The 20,436-nt window shown below is 46.1% G+C and overlaps 1 protein-coding gene across 2 annotated transcripts in view; it reads right to left on the bottom strand.

Moving 5' to 3' along the window:
* The window catches only part of IFT88 (intraflagellar transport 88), a 96,769-nt gene that overhangs the window by 43,544 nt on the left and 32,789 nt on the right, over positions 1-20,436 (bottom strand). For both annotated transcript variants that reach the window (XM_008067985.1, XM_008067984.2), the window contains 4 exons: positions 17,830-17,916; positions 12,297-12,396; positions 6,790-6,876; positions 925-1,111 (listed from right to left, as the gene is read on the bottom strand). In XM_008067985.1, the coding sequence (XP_008066176.1) occupies positions 925-1,111; positions 6,790-6,876; positions 12,297-12,396; positions 17,830-17,916 (461 nt within the window). The remainder of the gene's footprint in view (positions 1-924; positions 1,112-6,789; positions 6,877-12,296; positions 12,397-17,829; positions 17,917-20,436) is intronic.

Below are 20,436 nucleotides of genomic sequence, written 5' to 3'. Positions count from 1 at the left end.
CCCGTCTCCTCAGGGGCCAGAGATCCCACTTCACTTTCAAGGCAGACACCTAAATGTCTGGAGACGGCCCCAGAGCATCAGGCGTCTGGGGAAAGGCCACACCCGGGACAGAGAAAACACAGGACACTTCAAAAGACACATGAACCACAGTCGGAGGGTTGAGACCTGGTATCGCATAGACACATGTCTGCAGCACTGCACTCTCCAGCCGGGCAGCGATGGTGCCCACTGAGGGCAGCCCCAGAAAGCTGGGGAAGAGAACATGACGGGGGAGCCGTCATGGCTGAAATACTCCGCTTATTAAAAACCAAACCTGAAGTAAATATGGCAAAATGTGGACATGTGATAAGCTGCTGTGGCAGGCACATGGACATTTATATTTTGTGTATTTTTTTGGTATGTTTGAAATTGTTCATAATTTAAAAGAAAGAAACTGGGATTTTTTTTTTACCCACATGTCAGTTTAGGAAAAGTTAAAAAGAATGATGATATGCAGTGCCACCAGGGATGTGAGACATCAGTCAGGCATCCATCTACACTGTGGGAGAAGGGCCTTGTGGGAGGGCAGCACGGCCAAGCTGGTGCAAACGAATCATTAAACAATTACAACAAAGTGAGAAGTCAGGGAAAGTAGAGAAAGATCTTTAAAACACACAAGTGAAGAAAGAAGGGCACATTTGGAGCCAAGCTCTGGCATGCTTTTGAATCATTAACTCCATTTACACTAATCTATAATCTGAGAGGCAGTTGTTATCTTTTCCATTTTTTTGTGAGACATCAACTTCTCCTAATGTGCTGGAGTGCTCTAAGCAAAACGCGCGCACACACACACACACACACACACACACACACACACACACACACACACCCACCCACCCACAAAAAATAAAGACTACAGAAGCAAGTCCGCCCTGCTCCACTCACCCATATTGTAAAGTGCTTCGGTACAGGAAGAATCGTTTCTCAGAGCCTCTTTGTAGAACTCAGCTGCCTTCTCATAATCTCCACTTGCAAACACTGTATTCCCTTTGTTGGTAAGAGCAGCTGGGCTGTACCTATCAGAGTTTACGGCCAAGTCTGCATAGCTGCTGGCCTGTGCAAGCTCATTTTCCTACACAAAGTAAACATTTATGTACATGATTTGAATCTCATCAGGGATCTTTTCTCATTGTTCTGAGTACAGACAGCATAAATAGACTTTCTGAGATGACAGGGCTGATGAACAGAAATCAGAGTTTCACCTATCTCGGTCTAGACAGGCTGATTGTACAAGTGTTTTCATCATTACACTCAAGCACCCAAATTTCTCACAACTGACTTCTCCAATCTCAGGGTTTGAATAATATTGTTTCTCTCTGGTAGAAACAACATCTCTTGTTTGAATAACATTGTTTCTCCACATTCATGCCTCGATTCCACGCTTGCTAAGCTGCTCTCTGTCCTCCCAGCCCTGAAACAGCAGTGGGGCGGCCTTCCCTCCCAGATGCACACTGGCCTGCCACCTTCCAGGTCTCTGCCCTTCCAGCAGCTGCTGTTTCCTCTCTCTCTCTGCCACCCATTGCTTGGTCAGGACCCTGCTAGCATTCACAAAAGCTCCAGGAGCCTCTTGATCCTTAAGGATCGTGGCCACTTGTGCCAGGTTGGTGTGGGGAAGCCAGGAGCTGCATTTCCCAGAGCCCCCTCCCTGTGCGGCGCTTGTCTAGGTTGCCCTGAAGGCCCTCGAGTGGCACGCGAGTGCAGTCTTGCAGCAGTGGCCTCTCGCTATGAAGGTCTCAATCCCAGCATCGGCTGCAGGACCATGCAGAACGTCCGGGGTGCCATTCTGTCCTCACTCACCTCCTCTCTGTCTGCCTGGCTCCACGGCGGGGTGGGCTGCAGGCCCCAGGAGGTAGGTGCAGAGGCATCTGCTCCCCACAGACCACTCGTGAGGCCTCGGCACCTCAGAAGCAGCTGGATGCATGTGGCTGCTCCCACACTGCTGGGGACTCCTCAGATCCATCACACCATGGCCTCCATGACCCATGTGAGACCTGACTCCCAAGTCCCCCATTGCACACAGTGGCTGTCCCTGGTTAAGCTTTTAAAATTGTTGTAACTCGAACAGAATCAAATTGACCCTTCTAAGATGTACCATTCTGTGGCATTTAGCACACTTACAAATTGTGTGGCCACCAACACCAACTTCCAGGATGTGCTCCCACCCTCAGGGGAAGCCTGGAGCCTGCGCAGTCATTGCCCTCTGCTCCCTGGCCTCAGGCAACACTAGCCCACTTCTGCTTCCGGCCTCTCTGGACACTGGACATAAGTGGAATCACACAGCCCGCAGTCTCCCGGCTCTGGCTTCTTTCACTGGGCACAATGTCCCTAAGGTCTGTCCACGTTGTCGTGTCAGCACTCCGATCTCTTAAGACTGAAGAGTGATTCCACTGTAGACATTCCTCATTCTATTCTCCAGTCATCACAGATGGACACCAGGGCTGTTTCCACTCTTCCTTTTTTGGTTACCGTGAATAATGCTGCTGTGAAAATTCACAGGCATGCAAGTTTTCATGTGGTCTCTGATTAAACTCTGATACAAAAACTGCTACCTACAAGTGGGTGCTGCTGTCATAAAACATGTGACACTGCCTTTTGGACAAGGCCACGGGCAACATTTAGAAATGCTGTGGGGAGCTGCTGGGGACTGAGTGGGACAGGGGAAGGAGTCACTCAGAGGCTAGGACCAGGCAAATCCAACCTGCCGTCAGTAGACATGACAGCGATACCTACGGAGTGGCTTGGAGACAGGAAGCAGCCCTGTGGGTGTATAGGTGGCCAAGAGCTACTGGGCAGGATGCTAGAGGGCCGACTGGTTCATTGGCTGGGTATGATCGGGTGCAGAAAGAGAGAGAGAGGAGCTAAGGAGACAAGGGTTTGGGTTTGCAGGTAGAACTAAGGGGAAACAGAAGAACTAAGACTCATTGGGCTAGAAAATAAAATTATTTCATGTTCAGTTTTTCTTGGTGACAACAGATTCTCAAAGTAGGAAATGCCTACAGGGTAGGGACAAATTCCAGGGTGCGACTGCGACGCCTCTGTGAACAGCTCAGAAACGTCTGTGGTCGAACCTGGCAGACCTCCTCTCCCAGGCAGACTCTTGGGGCTCCGGGCAAAGCAGCATGTACCCCTAAGCAGAAAGGGATTGTTGTGGGAAGAACCATGGGTGCAGCTTTGGGGCATGAAGGAAACCCCAACGAGACCTGGAGAAAATCCTGCAGGCTGCTTAGGGAGTTGTGCTGACAAAAGTGTAGCTAGCTTGGATTAAAGGGACCTCATCTCTACAATAAATCAAAAAATTAGCCGGGCATGGTAGCGCACGCCTGTAGTTCCAGCTACTCGGAAGGCTGAGGCAGAAGGCTCACCAGAGCCCAGCAGGTCGAAGCTGCGGTGGCTGGGAGTGGCCACTGCACTCTAGTCTGGGCGACAGAGTGAGACTCCAACTAAGGAAAAAAAAAAAGGGAAACATACAGCCAAAACAAACAAAGCCCTGAGCCTTGGCTTCCTTTGGGCAGAGAGCAGGCTGAGAAGTCAATGAGCTGAAGACAGGCTTCTATATTCACGAGTATTCCCCCAGGGGCGGAGCCAGAGCCCAGATGACAAAAAACACTCCTTCTTCCCAGACCAGGAAGCACCGACCACATGTGTGCAGCTGGGTTTCAGATATGTCAGGGCCACGGTGCGATGTGACTCCACTGTGCCCCGTTTTCAATGAATGACTACCCTCGCCATCCACAGAGCTGATACGTGGGGGCAGGTGATGTGTTTTCGTGTTTACAGATCTCTGGATCAAGAGGAAGGCGGGGAGCTGTACCTGCAAAGCCCCATCTCCACTCAGGCCTGCTGCAGATCACGGCCTCCGGGCCTGACATCGAGAGGCTGGGGGGGACCTGATAGCTGGGGTTCCCATCTCCACCCAGGTCTGCTGCAGATCATGGCCCTTGGTCTGATGCCAAGAGTCTGGGAGGACCTAGTACCTGGAGTTTGAGTGCAGACTATGGTGGGCTGTGACAGCAACAGCCCCAGTAGGTCACACCTCCAATGCTCATGCCCTGGTATGGCTCTCCCCCATGTCTGTTATGTCCAATAACATAACAGGCTCAAAGCACGCAGAGGCCTAATCTGCTCTGTAGGCTGGGCTTGCTCTGATGGCACCCAGTCCCTCCTGACAACTCTGAGTCTCCGGCTGGGGCAGCTTCAAGAGGAAACTGTCACCCTGGCTGACAGCTCACTGAGTGCCAGGCATGGGGGCACCTCTGAACCTGCCCACCTGGGACAAGCCTCAGACAACGGAAGCTGCACCAGTGAGCCAGACAGGCCCAGGGGAGCCACCTTGTCAGGCAGGACGTGAGCAGACATCTGGTGACATCAGGCCACTAAGTCCATGGGCAGCTCCAAACACAGCAACCCAAGACTGACAGGACTCCATGCTGGACACCAGCAGCATACTTTCAACTACTTATCACCTACCACACTCATCACTTTACCTCAAAAGAGTTTTTACTTTTTTTTTTTTTTTGAGTTGGAGTCTCACTCTGTTGCCCAGACTGGAGTGCAGTGGCCGCTCCCGGCCACTGCAGCCTCAACTTGCTGGGCTCCGGCGACTCTTTCGCCTCAACCTTCCAAATAGCTGGAGCTACAGGCGCATGCCACCACACCCGGCTAATTTTTTGATTTATTGTAGAGATGAGGTCTCACCAAGTTGCCCAGGCAGGTCTCGAACCCGCGGGCTCAGGCAATCCCCTCACCTCAGCCTCCCAAGGCGAGGGATTACAGGCTGAGCTACCAAGCCTGGCTGAGTTTTTACATTTTTTTAGTCAGAGTCTCATTCTGTTGCCCAGGCTGTAGTGTAGTGGCACGATCATGGCCATCACAGCCTCAACCTGCAGGGCCCAGGTGATGCTTCCACCTCAGCCTTCCAAATAGCTGGGACTACAGGCACGTGTCACCATGCCCGGCTCATTTTTTGGTTTATTGTAGAGAAGAGGTTTCACCAAGTTGCCCAGGCTAGTCTTAAACCCCTGGGCTCAAGCAATCCTCTCACCTCTGCCTTCCAAAGTGCTGGGATTATAGGCATGAGCCAACGGGCCCGGACTCAAAGGTTTTAATGACAACCATTTTCTTCAGAACCAGGTATAACAAATTACTGAACAGAAGCGCCAACATCTCTGCTCAGTGGTCTAAGCCTAACAGTTCCCTTCCTTGTCTCCTTAAAATTTCTGTCAGTTTTCTCCTGCATGCTCATCCAACATGGTAAAGATCTGGTCACTAGCGTGGGCACAAAACTCATCAGTGACTTTCTAAATTCAAAACAGAATGGCCACAGCAGACAATGAGCTTCACCCCATGAATCTGCCCTCAGAGCTGCTGGCAATGTTGCTGCCACCAGCCTCAGCGAGCAGCCCCCACTGGTGCAGGAGAGAGAGGCCCCTTGTCCTTCCTGCAGATGCCCTTTCTGGGGAGCAGGCTACCTTCAGGGCCTGGCTTGGGCAGAGTACACAGGCCCACCAGGTGCCCTTGCGAAGGAGTGCTGGCCTGCTCCAGTGCTCCCTGCAGGGTGGGCTGGTCTCTCCCTGGTCTCATCAGCACCAGGACCTCTTCTGAGCCTCAGCCTGTGCTGTCCTCTAGCTCAGCGCTGCTCCTCTCTGAGCCTTCCTCTGCCTCAGAGACTGCACACCACCTCAGATCCTCTGCCGCTTCTGGACCTGACTTGCTCTTGCCTCCTTGGTGTGCATGAACCCCAGAGTCACCCGTGGAGAGGTCACCACTGTCAAAGCTTTGCCTCGCGAGATGGCAACCACAACTCACCTCTTGCTAGCGTGCCACATGCCTCCTGGGTAGTTCTTTTCCCATAACGACACAACGTTTAAATACACTGAAAAGCACACTCAGCATCTCCCTCCCTGGCCAGCGCCCTCCTCTGGACACACAGCGGAAGTCACACTCCCTCCTGCAGCCGGGAGCATTCGTCAGCCAGCCTCGGGTCTCTCTCCCCCTCCCACACGAGGAAGGGACTCTCACTGCATGCAGGGCGGAAGCTCCAGGAGGGCTGGGAAGCAGGTTTCCACGACATGACACAACACAGTGACTCTCACTCTGCCCCGTCCCCTGTGGCTTCTCACCTTTGCGTTTCCATTAGCCCACAGTAGCCCCACAAATGCCCCTTCCTCTCTTATCTTCATTCTGACCTTTGAGATCCAGCTTCTGTAAGAAATCTTTCCTCAAGGCCATAAATTAAGGCGTCATTTGCCTCCCCTGAGATTCTGATGCCCTTCTTATCGATGTGAACCCGGCCTCCTTGTCCACCTCTGGGTCCACATTAAGCAAGTTTTCTTTTAGGGAGCTTTCAGACTTCTGGTGCTCTCAACGACTGGCATCCAGTATGTACTCGATGAATGCCTGCTACAGCTTCTACTCAGTGCCCTGACAGAAACCCTCTCACCTGAGAGGCCACTGTCTTCATTTCAACATGAAGGAGGTGACACATATCTCCAGCTCCTTGTACAGCAGGGCACTTCATAACTGTGATGTGAGTTTCCACCATGAGTTTTCTCCCCCTTCTTTCAGGAGTGGTCCTCTCACCCTGGCCTGCAAGCTCAGCCCCTGGCCTGGCACCTGTCATGACTGGATCCTCTGCATACCTTGGTGCACACTCCCACCAGTGTCCTCCAAGTCTCTCCCAAGAATGATCCTTGGACAGAGATTTAGCAATGAAAACGCCACATGACCAGCTCTTAGTTGCGATAAACTTACCAAAAAATACAAGGCTGAGAGGTTGGTTGCAGCTGAACTCTTCACTCTACTGTCCTTTTTCTCCAACATCTTTAAGGTCTCTACTGCCTAGAAACAGAACATCTGAAGGTCACTACCACTGCAATACAACAGTACTTGGAAGGCAGCTGGAAGAGATCACTGTTCCTGAGGGCTGGACCAAGGACATGAAAAGGTGGATTAACAGGTTCAGGAAAGCAGGTGGCAAGAACAGGGTTTCATCTGAGAATCAGAGTTTCTAAAAAAGAAGAAAATGAAAATTCTGGAACCAAAAACCTAACAACTGAAGTCAAGCACACAAAGGTGGGACTAAGAGCAGACGAGACGCCACTGAGGCGAGGGCTGGTGACTGGCAGGGAGGCCAGCCGTAGACACCAGCCTGGGAGTCATGCCAGGCAGCTGTGTGTCCATCCTGCAGAGCGCGGTGGGGAGCGAGGGCCTGAGGGGGTCCCTCTAGAGATGGGTCAGATTTGCTCTTCACAAAGTGATTCTGGGATTTTTGCTTCTGGCTATGACAGATTAGTCTACAGAAGACCAACCTCTAGCAGAAACACTAGAAAAGTTATGTAAAATACTAAAAATATATCTTAAAGGCACTGGAGAAGGCCAAGATGCCAGGAAATGTTCAGGCTAAATAAAGCATCACAAAAGAAAAGGCTGGAAAGAGTTCCTAGAAAAGAAGACAGGAGCCTGGGGCACCACAACAAGATCTAATATAGATGTAACTGGGGTTCCTGAGGGAAAGAAAAACAAATGGATGAGACTATTCCAAACAAATAACAGAAAATAATCCTGGGAATATTATAAAAATGATCTGAAGTAGATTCAAACAGAATTACATTTTCAAGTCATAAGAAATGAAAGCACATTTTAAACTACCTGGCAGGGCTGAGATAATCCTAACCAAAAAAAGACAAAAGAATGGTCAGACACCTTGCGTGAGGGTGAACAAGCACTCAACCTACAAGTCACTGTGGAATGCCAGAAAGAAAAGCCAAGGTATGAATTTTAAAACACATTTCCTGAACAGAAGACGCTCTGCCTCCTGGTGTCCAAGCATAAATCCTGCTCCAGCTTAGACAGTGGTGGCCAGCTACACATCAGAGACGTGTCCTCAGTGGAGTTTGACTTCGAGAGTGCGGCACCTCAGTGAAGCACCAGCAAGCATGCTGACTCAAGTGTCTTGAGGGGCAGAAAATTCTGAAACGCTAGATTCCATATAGCACAGTTAGAAGTAGATTGTTATTCTTAGTGATTTACTGATTAATTTAACACAAAGTATCAAGCAAGTTATTCTTTTACAGGATTTCTGAAAACTTTAAAGAAAACCACTGGAAGGTTTCAGCCTAGTAATTTTTTTTTTTTTTTAAGTTGGAGCCTCACTCTGTCGCCCAGACTGGAGTGCAGTGGCCGCTTCTGACCTGCTGGGCTCTGGTGATCCTTCCGCCTCAGCCTTCCAAGTAGCCGGAATTACAGGCTAGTAATTTTTACTTCTACAAAGTCAACCCCAGAAAAGAAAGACCCAAGTACCATGTCCTCACTTTTGAGGCTCCACCTCTCTTAGGAAAGAATGTGCAACGCTGCCAAGACGCTCCTGCCGCTTACCGCCAAAGGCACTTCTGCTGAAACTGCTCGTCCTGTAGAAACTACCTTCTGGAGATTTGCACAGCCTCCATAGTGCTCAGCGTAAAAGCCGCTGCTGCTGTGAATTGCCAGGGGTCACAGCTGCATTTCACTTGGGAGAATTGCTGAGATGCTTTAACCCTCACCCTTAGGGTGTGTAACAATAAATGTGTGTTATTTCAAAGTATAAGGCACTTGGCTAGGTACTACTCATTTACCCATTCAATTCAATGAAGTCAAGTGCACAGGGAAGAGAGCTGTTCTCTAACATTTACAACGTCCATAAAACAGAATACAGAAAGCAAGCTACTGAGCAACAGTATGTTTTTAAAGGGAATGTTATAATAGTTTATATCATTCCTTTGGGAAGAGCCATTCATATTATGATATAAAATATAATAAACAAGGAAATGTGTCTAATTTTTAAATTCCAATATTTACTACTTTGGAGCTCATTAATAATACACTAAGGCTACCTTTAACATGAAATCTATTTTCTCCCAAAATCGTGACTATGAATCCAAATAATATATAACAAGCAATGCATACCAAAGCTATTACTTAAAAGAATTAGCAAAAGTACTTGGAATTTATGTCATTTGACAGAGTAAACACATTTCATATTATACGTTTCTAAACTATGAACTACTTTAAAAAGGCTATATAATTATTCAAGTAAAAGGAACACTCTCAGGTATTTTTTGGCTCAGATTTTTGTTTTGAAATGGGCTGCTTTCATAACTGTTCTTTTCATGTCCATGAATGCATACCCAATACTTGTTTTTAAAAGTAAAATATTGCTGGGCTCAGTGGCTCAGCCTGTAATCCCGCGTCTTTGGGAGGCTGAGGTGAGTGGATTGCCTGAGCCTGCGGGTTCGAGACCCGCCTGGGCAGCGAGACCTCATCTTTATAATAAATCAAAAAATCAGCCAGGTGTGGTAGCGCACGCCTGTAGTTCAGCTACTTGGAAGGCTGAGGCAGAAGGATCGCCAGAGCCCAGCAGGTCGAGGCTGTGGTGTCCGGGAGTGGCCACTGCACTCCAGTCTGGGCGACAGAGTGAGACTCCAACTCAAAAAAACCCAAAAAACCAACAAAAAAAAGTAAAATATTGTAAATTAACTTATTTATAAATGAAACTGATAAAAGTGGTCTAAATTTATTTGCAAATGACAAAACAGATCATGAACATAAACACCATTGGCTGGAGGGCTTGTTCAACAGCTGATGGGAAGGAGCTTTCTGTGCCACCCAGTGTCCTTCATGGCTGATACTGCCAGCTCTCGCTTTTGGCTGTCCCCCAGGTCTGTCCCTTATACTATCACTGGCACCAGACAACTACTCACTTCATCCACCTCTGGTTTTTTGGCAGAGTATTTTTTTCTATTACAAAAGTGGTTACAAACACCATCATTGTCACAAAGACACATATTCCATGATTTATTTATTTATTTAATTTTTGTGTTGGAGTCTCACTCTGTCGCCCAGACTGGAGTGCAGTGGCCGCTTCCGGCCACCGCAGCCTCAACCTGCTGGGCTCCAGCGATCCTTCCGCCTCAGCCTTCCAAGTAGCCGGAATTACAGGCATGCGCTACCATGCCCGGCTGATTTTTTGATTTATTGTAGAGATGAGGTCTCGCTGCCCAGGCGGGTCTCGAACCCGTGGGCTCAGGCAATCCACTCACCTCAGCCTCCCAAAGGCACGGGATTACAGGCTGAGCCACCGAGCCCGGCTATATTCCATGATTTCATCAGCTTCTCTTTTAAAAAAAGTATTTGGAGCTAACTCTAGAATTACATCCTTATCGAAGAAGGCATAAATTGTTCTCTTTCACTTTTAATTGCAAAGAAAGCAGTCTTCATTAAAGAATCATTATGAGCTATGTCAACCCAACTGTTTTCACCTAACAGCGTTCCTTTCAAACTAAGATTGTAGTATACCCACCTCCTCATACTTACAATACACAAACAAAAGAAACACAAAGTGAAAGCAGCAGTGTTGGAGAGAAAGCAGAAATGTCAATTTAAAAATGTCTGTAAACTAATTGATATTAAAAACTAGAAAATACAAATGGAAAAAAGATATTTTGAACAAGAATAGCTAGGAAAGCAACAGCCAGTAACTCTAAGTTAAATGAGTTTTAACATAAAAAATTAGAGTGTTTATTTCTTTTTTTTCTTTATAGGGGAGAGTACAAATGCAGCCCCCCAATGCAGTTGAACTTCCCACATTTGGGGAAATCACAAGGGTCAGCACATCCAGAGTGTAACGGATAAGCCTCACCGTGGGAAAACCACCTTCGTGATCATGGTATCTCCCCTGCCAGGTAAGTATAGAGAGAGAGTTTATTTCTTAACGACATAGCTTTAGAACACAAACCATGGCAATGCCTTGTTAATCCTTTCTAAAAAGGTCACTCAGAATTCAGTGTCAGGAGAAAACTGGTAAGTACGGCTCTCCCTATGCTGCCACCTTTGCCAGACCTTCTCACACACACAGCACTCTGTTTTGGGTCCACGCATCCCTTCAGAGAGATGACAAAGACCACTTAGATTGCTTCACTTCCACTGAGAAAGCATTATGACAACGCTAGTGAGTCCTCAGTCGCATTTTAATGACCAGGGGTGTGAGGATCAAGTGACAGAACACACAGAAAGACAATCTAAAAAGTCTTTTTCAAATGCTTTGTAAATGCTAAAATATTAAGCACAGGAAGCTGACACAGGCAAAGGGACCACCCCAAGGCCCTGCGTGGGAGCAGCCACACAGTGACTCACAGGCGCTGGGCCTGTGTCTTTCTGCTTTCATGCTCTGTGAGGACCTCCGGGTGGTCCTATCTCTTCCAGAGGAGAGAGAAGCTGGAAGCACAGGACAGGGAAAGCTTCCTCTGGCCCTGTTCTCTGCTCTAACCTAGCGTGGCCCCATGACCCCAGACGTGGGTGCTGACAGGACACCAGGCTTCCTTCTGCTCTCTGGATCCGCTTTCTCTCGCAGTTGTCGGAGCCTGGTCTCACATCGGCACAATCCCACGCGAGAGACGACCTGGCAAGGTGTACCTACCCTACCCCACCCCATCGAAACAAGCAAGGTGGCCACAGCTGTGGGAGCTCTGGAGGGTTCTGACGCTGAGCCCAGACCTGGGAGCTGTCACTCCCAATGCAGTGTCAGTGAGGAAACCAGACACAGTAACAGACTCAGGGAAGCCACTCTGAGGAGGACAGCAGGATGGAAGCACAGTAAGCTGCTGTCTGGGCCCCCGGCCTCCTGGTTCCACACGCACTGTCGCTGACCTGAAAACCTTAGTGCTTTGGAACCATTTGAAATCCTCTAGGGGAGAGTTAATCTCTAAACTAGAAAACGGCTTGGTAATTTAGCAACCATGCTATACAAGGAAGGTATTCACATTTGAAAAAAATAAGATGAAGAGGTCAGGTGCAGTAGCTCAATCTTGTAATTCCAGCACTCTGGTAGACCTAAGCAGGAGAATAGCTTGAGTCCAGGAGTTTGAGACCAGCCCAGGCAACATAGAAAGACCCTGTCTCTACAAAAAAATTTTAAAAGTAGCTGCATATGGTGGCATGCACCTGTAGTCCCAGCTACTTGGGAGACCGAGGCAGGAGGATTGTTTGAGCCCAGGAGTTGGAGGCTACAGTGAGCCATGATCACACCACTGCACTCCAGCCTGGGCAAAAGAGTGAGACTCCAACTAAAAATAAAAATAATAAAAAGGAAATAGGACAAATAGGTAAAAGTTAATGAAAGTTTAAAACTAAATCAATGGAAATTATGTTAAAATAGAAATAAAAAATATTATCCCATTTCAGAATTAAGATCTGAAAGTCTGTGTACAATACCTTTCCAAACTTACTTGGTTAAAGTCCCTCTGTCTCAAGTACGTCATTGCTTTGTTTATTTCCAGGTCATCGGCGAGCTCTACATACTGAGATGCTTTCACCACCTCCACGCACCTGTAAGGGAAGGTATCAAAAAAGCGACTTGATTTCATTTTAGTGTATTTATGCTGTGAGTTTTCTTAAATGTGACTTTTGAAGGATTTTAGAAGGCTGCCCAGTGCTCTGTAAGGTTAAGCACAAGGGACCCTTTAAAAACAGGGTTTCGTCCAACACAAGCTTTAGCCCTCTGCACTTGGAAACCTCTCACAGGTCACCTACCAGCAACTCGATCGCGCTTTTTAAATGAAATGATGAAAAATGAATCTCTTCATATTATATAGTATAGCACTGGCACCAATTATTTTATTGTAATGATATTTGGCTTATAATGGAATTTTAGACATTGAGAAATTTATGACAAAAAAATCAAAATGTTATATTTTATATTTTTCTAATGTGGTACCATGTGAAACAGTCACCAGAGTGCACTGCAGGTTCACTGATACATGTGCAGTAGTAATTTGTTTAATGTCTTCCACTTGGTGTTTTTCTGTCAGAGCAGACAATGCGGTCTCATCTTCTTCTCCCACATTAATATGTAATTTACTGTCTAGTCTGTGCACCACTGTGAAAGCACTTAACACATTCTCTTTCTACGTGATGCCAGCTGATTTTTTTTAACACATACCTCAGTATACATTCCATCTCTTTATTTGCTTTTTCCAGCAATTTCAATGGAAAACTTCAAGGAAATATATATTTTTGAAGTTTGTGCTGGCATAAATTTGTCCTGTATAATCACCAGTAATCTATGTCCCCTGAAAGGGAACATCTGAGAGATTTGCTAGATTTACACCGTCCCCTCAGAGGGGACATCGAGTGCAAAGGGTTACGTTACTGAATTTTTTTTTTTTAAAACAGGGTCTTACTCTGTCACCCAGGCTGGAGTAAAGTGGTACCATCTCATTTCACTGCAGTCTTGACCTCCTAGAATCAAGTGATCCTCCTGTCTCAGCCTCCCGAGTAGCTGGGTCTACAGGAGTGTACCACCATGACCAATGAATTTTTTTGATTTTTTTTTTATAGAGATGAGATCTCACTATGTTGTCCAGATTGGTCTTGAACTCCTGGGCTCAAGCAATTCTGCCACCTCAGCCTCCCAAAGTGTTGGGATTACAGGCATGTGCCACAATGCCTAACCTATATTCTCATTTTTTAAAACAACTTCAATTTGTAACAGATGACATTATTTTTATATTTTTCAATCTCTTAAATGCTCTCATGGTGAGAAAAATTCTACAGAATTTTTAGAATAATTAAATTTTTTGTGGCCCAGTTTGAACAGACTATCACAGATCTGTTTATGAAAGCACAGAACATAGACTGTTTACTATATATCAGGCACTGCGATAGTTTATAAGCATGATCACATTTCTCCTCATATCACTAAAAGACAGCATTATCTTTATTTTACAGATGGGAAAATGGAAGATCTGAGAACATACAGATAGAAAATGTCAAGAATTTGAACCCGATTCTTGTTTATACCAAAACCCATTACACCAAGACCAGTGTTTTTCAAATTGAGGTCTTTTTTTTTTTTGAGTTGAAGTTTCACTCTGTCCCCCAGGCTGGAGTGCAGTGGCACACTCACGGTCACCCCAGTGTTGACCTGCTGGGCTCTGGCGATCCTTCTGCCTCAGCCTTCCAAGTAGCCAGAACTAGAGGTATGTGCTACCATGCCAGGTAATTTTTTATTTCATTTTATTGTAGAGATGAGGTCGTGCCAAGTTGCCCAGGCTGGTCACAAACTAGCAGGCTCAGGCAACCCACTCACCTTGGCCTCCCAAAGTGCTGGGATTACAGCCTGAGCCACTGAGCCCAACCTCAAACTGAGGTCTTGAAGTGAATGTAGTGGGTCATGCATGACCTTATTAAAAGCAGAAAAATGGGGTGAGGGGGTTGGGAAGGTGTGGCTAAAGGACACACAATTTCAGTTAGGAGGAGGAGGAGTATGTGAAGGATAGCTACTGTCCCTCATGGCAACCATCATTGATAATAATATACTGGAAAACAACAAGAGTAGATTTTAAGTGTTCTGATCACAAAAAAAGCGATGAGTATGTGAGGTAACACACACAGACACACACACATATTTTTTAAATTTTGAGTCAGAGTCTCACTCTGTCACCCAGGCTGAAGTAAAGGGGCATGCTCACAGCTACCACAGCCTCAACCAGCTGAACTCAGATGATCCTTTTGCCTCAGCCTGCTGAGTAGCTGGAACTACAGGTGCACACCCCCACACCCGGCTAAAATTTTGTTTTATTATGGAGAAGAGGACTTGCCATGTTGCCCAGGCTGGTCTTGAACCCCTGGACTCAGGCAATCCTCTCGTCTCGGCCTCCAAGTGTGCTGGGATTACATGCATGCCCAGCAACATATATGTTAAATAGCTTGATTTAGCCATTCCACAGTTGTACATATACATGAAAACATGCTGTATACCATAAATACATACAATTTCTACTTATCATTTAAAAAGAATAGAAAAAGTATCAGAAGGCATTATACATTATCAGAGCAAAAATTACTTCACGAAACTTGCTTCAGTAAACAACGTAAAACACATTTTTACTGAGGGTTTACTAGTCTAAAACAATACTGATTAGAAACATTCAAGGCAGAAGATTCCTTTCTTCAATCAGAATCTTTTTTTTGAAGACCTGCTATATTAAAGAGGCCCACTGCTTGAAGTGGGGAGGCAGAACTTGAACTCCCATCTGCTTGGTACCCCTCTGAATGACCTTCTGTCCTCAGTCCCACCCAGCAGAGTAACCTGGAGATACAGCTGCTGACACTAACAGGATTTCAAGCAAAACCTGGAGACCACCAACTCACTGATGTGCTTGGCAGATGTTCACTAAGTACTGTTGCAGTCAGAGGGTATGTTTTGGTACAGGGACTGCAAGGATGAGTAAGTAGGGCATGGCTTGGGACCGTATGGGAGAGGAGACCAGTAAACCAAGTTCTGTGCCAGAAATGTTATAAGGAGCCCAAAGACACAGGGTACTGGGGAATGATATTCCAGAAACACCTGAGCTTCATTTGAAGGCAAGTATGAAATGAGTTTCCAAACCTGGCTGCACACCAGAGTCACCTGGAAGACACTGAAAAAAATAGAGATTTTTCTGTTCCACTTAAGACCAACTGAACCTTTACTTTTAGGATGCCGCTCGGTCAGTGGCATCCAATAATTATTCACATAGCACAGAGCCGTCCGTAGTTCTGTATGTTGGATATACAAGGGAGGACCAAAAAAACCCCAGAATTATTTTTTGCAGGGCAGGCCCCTCGTGGTATAGGCTTCTCCTACTAGGTAGGTGTTCAAGGAATTCATCGGCATTAGTATACCAGCTCGTATTGTTGTGAGAGATGATTTACGGAAGAAACATCCCAAGTTGTGGCAAACAGATGACTGTTTTTTCTACCATGACAACAAACCTGCCCACACCATGCTGAGTGTTCAGCAGTTTTGGATCTAAAACAACATGACTCCTGTGCCCCACCCTCCCTATTCACCTGATCTCACCCAGAGAGACATTTTTTTTGTTTGTTCCTCCGAATGAAAAACGTCCTCAAAAGGAAACGTTTTGCTGATGTGGCAGAGGTGAAATAAAAAATGGCAGAAACTCTAAAAGGCATCAAAATCGACGGGTTCAAAAACTGTTTTTTTGAGCAGTGGAAAAAGTATCTCGATAGGTGTATTGCATCCAACAGAGAGTACTTTGAAGGGTCCTGAAGTTTAAACACTTAAGAATAAATACACAATTGTCTATTTAAAAATTCTGGTTTTGGGGGGGTTCCCCCTCGTATATCACAGAACCACCTAGAAGGCTTTATATATACTGACTTTTGAGTTCAACACCTAGGAATTCTAATTTAACTAGTCTGGAGTGCAGCCTGGACATTAGGATAATTTAAAATGCCCTGATTTTAATATGCAGTCAGCATGGATGTCCCAGAATCACTTGAGAGGCTTAATAAAAATGTAAATACTCACTGCCCACTTCAGAACCCTGATGCAGACTACGGGGAAGTTATGGGAGCTGGATTAGCTGTCTTTCAACAAGTGACAGGCCCATTTCAACAAAAGCAATCATACACTGCATAAGGACATTTCAGTCCATGGCCACCCATGTAGACAGTGGTGATCCCATTAGATGATAACGGAGCTGAGGGTTTCCTACTGCCAGTGACACTATGGTCACCGTAATGTTTACATAGTTCATGTGCCTGTGGTGATGCTGGTGTAAGTAAACCTCCTGTGCCAATGGGCACACTGTGTAGAGCATACAACACCAGATAATGATAAGATGTGACTGCATCACAGGTTTATGCATTTGCCACACAGCCACACATCACCTGACAATGGAGAGTTGTTCTGAGGACATCTTCCTTAGGCAAGGATGTCACTGTGGGGACATCACAGAATGTACACTGCCACATTGCTGGCTGCTGTAGCCTCCTGCACACCCAGGCTACGTGATCTAGCCTATTATTCCTAGGCTACACACCTGCACAGCATGTGCCTATAAAGGAATACTGTAGGCAACTGTAACACACACTAAGTATTTGTATTTCTAAATCTATCTAAACACCGAAAAGGTTCAATAACCCTTGACATAAAAGATGTTTAAATGCTCCACCTATCCAGGGTTCGTACCTGCAGGACTGGAAATGGTTCTGGGTGCACTGGTGAGTGGTGAGCGAGTGTGGAAGCTCTGGCCATCACTGGGCACGTTTACATGACTGGCAGCATAGGCATGTTTACACCAGCATCACCTCAAACAAGCGAGTAATGCGTGGTGCTACAATGTCACCAGTTAAAATGTCACTAGGTGACAGGAATTTTTCACCTTCATGATCTTAGGGGACCACTGTCATATATGCAATCCATCATTGACAGAGACATCATTACGCGGCACATAACTGATTAATTCACAATATGACATGAACAATAAAGTTTGGTTGTTTTTTTTTTCAGTTGGAGTCTCACTCTGTTGCCTAGGCTGGAGTGCAGTGGTACATGCACAGTCATTGCAGCCTTGACCTGTTGGGCTCAGGTGCTCCTTCCACCTCAGTCTTCCAAGTAGCTGGAACTACAGGTACATACTAGCATGCCCGGCTGATTTTTTGATTTCTTGTAGAGGCAAGGTTTCACAAAGTTGCCCAGGCTAGTCTTTAATCCCTGAGCTCAGGCAATCCTCTCGCCCTGGCATCCCAAAGTGCTGGGATGATAGGCGTGAGCCACTGCACCTGACCACAATAAAGTATCTTATTAGAACTTTTACAATAGCCTATATTAATCCTAACATACATATTATCTGCTTGAAAAAAATCAAATCAACATTCATGATTACTCACTTATAGTATGAACTTAAAGTTTTAAAGGTATAAATTATGAAAGCACCATTTCCATGCACTTCTACTGAATTTCTCTCTCACCAGTCATAACCCAGAGCAAAAGATGTGTCGATTACAGGAGCAATGAGCTTTGCAGCCGCCTTGATGTATTTTTCTGCCATGGCTTTCCTATACCAAACAGACAGAAAGTTCTATTTAGAGACATAGCATAAAAAGAGTTGGGATTTATTTCTTAGAATTTAAATGCAAACATCGTCAAAGCTAACATAGCACAGAAGCCTACTAAACAGTGAACAGCTACACTGGAAAACTACATGTTAGGTCACACTCCCCACAAGGCCTCTGGAACATTAGGTCAGACCTGCCAGGGGTGTGGGTGTCTGATGTGTGATCTGGTTTCGCGACAAAGATGCAAGGAATTGCACAGAAGTTAGATTAGAAAATATAGTTTATTTAGAAAGTAAATGAGGCAGGGGAGGAGGAGAGGAGATTCGACTTCTCAAGGTAGGAAAGGGGGCCAAAGCCAGGAAACACAGCGATGGCCATATCAGTCTAGTAAGGTAAAGGCAGCTGGCTGCTCATGGTTGAATGCTTTTAAACAGTCTCCTTGATGGGGGTGGGTCGTTAAGATGGTTGGGTGGTGGTCTGCTCCACATCATCACAGAGGGCAGGTACACATAGGTACTGATGTCAGGTGATGGACAGCAGGCAGATGGGTGGGTTAGTCACAAGACTGTTGCCATGGTGATAGGGTCTGTGTCAGGAAGGTCGCCAAGGGCTGATTGGGTTAACTTGGGCCTTATGGGTGGAAGCAAATACTTGAAATAGAAAAGCTAATTCGTACAAAACAAGTTGGGAATGGGGGTTGTTAAAACAACTATCAAAGACACTGGTTCTATCCTTGGCTAGTGATTAGAGGGTAAGTTAAGTGAACTGCTAGGAAGACATGAGATTTAGGCAATGTTAAAATGGCTGCTCATTGGGTATATTAAATCCATGTCATGTTCTTTCGCTAATATCAGGTTAAAACCACATCTAGGAAACATGGTTAACGAGCCGTAATTGCCTTCTGGATCAACCAACAATGTTTGGTTCTTTTTGTTTTCTGATGTCTTCTGACAAACTGAGGAAAGAAAGAGACACTTGAGTAAGACAAGACTCTGCAGTGGAAGTGACATAGCCACACTGTGGACATGGAAGTAAAGCGTGAAATGGCCACTGAGCGAGTACATGGCCCTCCACTGCTGGAAGTGCCAAGCTGCCCTTCAAAGTGGACACAGCAACTTGAAATGGATGAGGTGGATAAAAGTTCTCTTCGCCATTCCTTTTGGATTTACAATATACACAGGGTTTTTTTTTTAATGGACGTAAAATGTGTGTATTTTATAACCTGTTCTTCATACACTATGCTGGATTAGTACGAAAACAGTGTCTTTTCAACTGTAGATTTACATGCACTAGAACAAAACCAGAGACCCCTCGCGCCCTCCACCTGGCTTCCCCAACACCTTTCAAAACTACAGTGCCATGTCTCGGCCAAGCTGCTGGCACGGGGACCAGCGAGACATGGAAGGGCTCCTGCCCACCCCCATCCCCACGCGGTCCTCCCACAGTCACGCACTCCTCAACTCCTGACACCCACCACCTGACCTCCATCTCCACAATGTCATCATTTTAAGAATGTTACGCAAACGGAATCACACAGCACGTCCTCTTTTGGAACTGGCTGTTTTCACAAGGTATAATTCCCTTCGGATCCCTCCAAGTTGTTGCTGAGTAATATCCATGTCACACGTCAACTGATGCAGAAAAAGCAATGCAACACCCATTCATCATAAAAACAAAAGAAACAGAGGACTTTCTCAGCTTTATCGAATCACGTGATTTTTCTTCTTTAGTTTGTTAGTATGGTGGATTACATAGGTTGATTTTCAAGCCATGAATCAGCCTTGCAGTCTTAAAAAAATTCCTCCTTGGTCATGGTATACAATGTTTAAAAAGTAGACCTGGATTTTGTTTTTTTTTTTTGAGTTGGAGTCTCACTCTGTCACCCAGACTGGAGTGCAATGGCCGCTCCCAGCCACTGCAGCCTCGACCTGCTGGGCTCTGGCGATCCTTCCGCCTCAGCCTTCCAAGTAGCTGGAATTACAGGCATGCGCTACCATGCCCGACTGATTTTTTGATTTATTGTAGAGATGAGGTCTCGCTGCCCAGGCGGGTCTCGAACCCGCGGGCTCGGGCAATCCTCTCACCTCAGCCTCCCAAAGGCGCGGGATTACAGGCTGAGCCACCGAGCCCGGCTTAGTCTTGGATTTTTAAAAGACAGCTTTACAGAGCTTTAACTCACATTCTAAACAACTTACCCATATAAAGCCTACAATTCAAAGGTTTAAGTATGTTCACAGGTTTGTCCAACAATCACCATCACTTAGAACATTTTCATCACCCTTGAAAGAAACCCAGTGACCCTCAGCAGACACTCCCACGAGCCTACCAACTCTCAGCCTGACCTGTACCGCTCACATAAACAGAACCGCAGACTATGTTGTCTTTTGTGACTGGCTTCTTCTGTTTCTTTATACTCTTTTTTTTTCGGGTTTTGTTTTTTTTTTGAGTTGGAGTCTCACTGTCTCCCAGACTGGAGTGCAGTGGCTGCTCTCGGCCACTGCAGCCTCGACCTGCTGGGCT

The sequence above is a fragment of the Carlito syrichta genome, unplaced genomic scaffold, assembly GCF_000164805.1.
Source record: "Carlito syrichta isolate Samal-C Ts95f unplaced genomic scaffold, Tarsius_syrichta-2.0.1 Scaffold309850, whole genome shotgun sequence".
NCBI lineage: Eukaryota > Metazoa > Chordata > Mammalia > Primates > Tarsiidae > Carlito > Carlito syrichta.
Note: the sequence above shows the minus strand (reverse complement) of the source record. Positions and strands in the feature narration are given on the sequence as shown.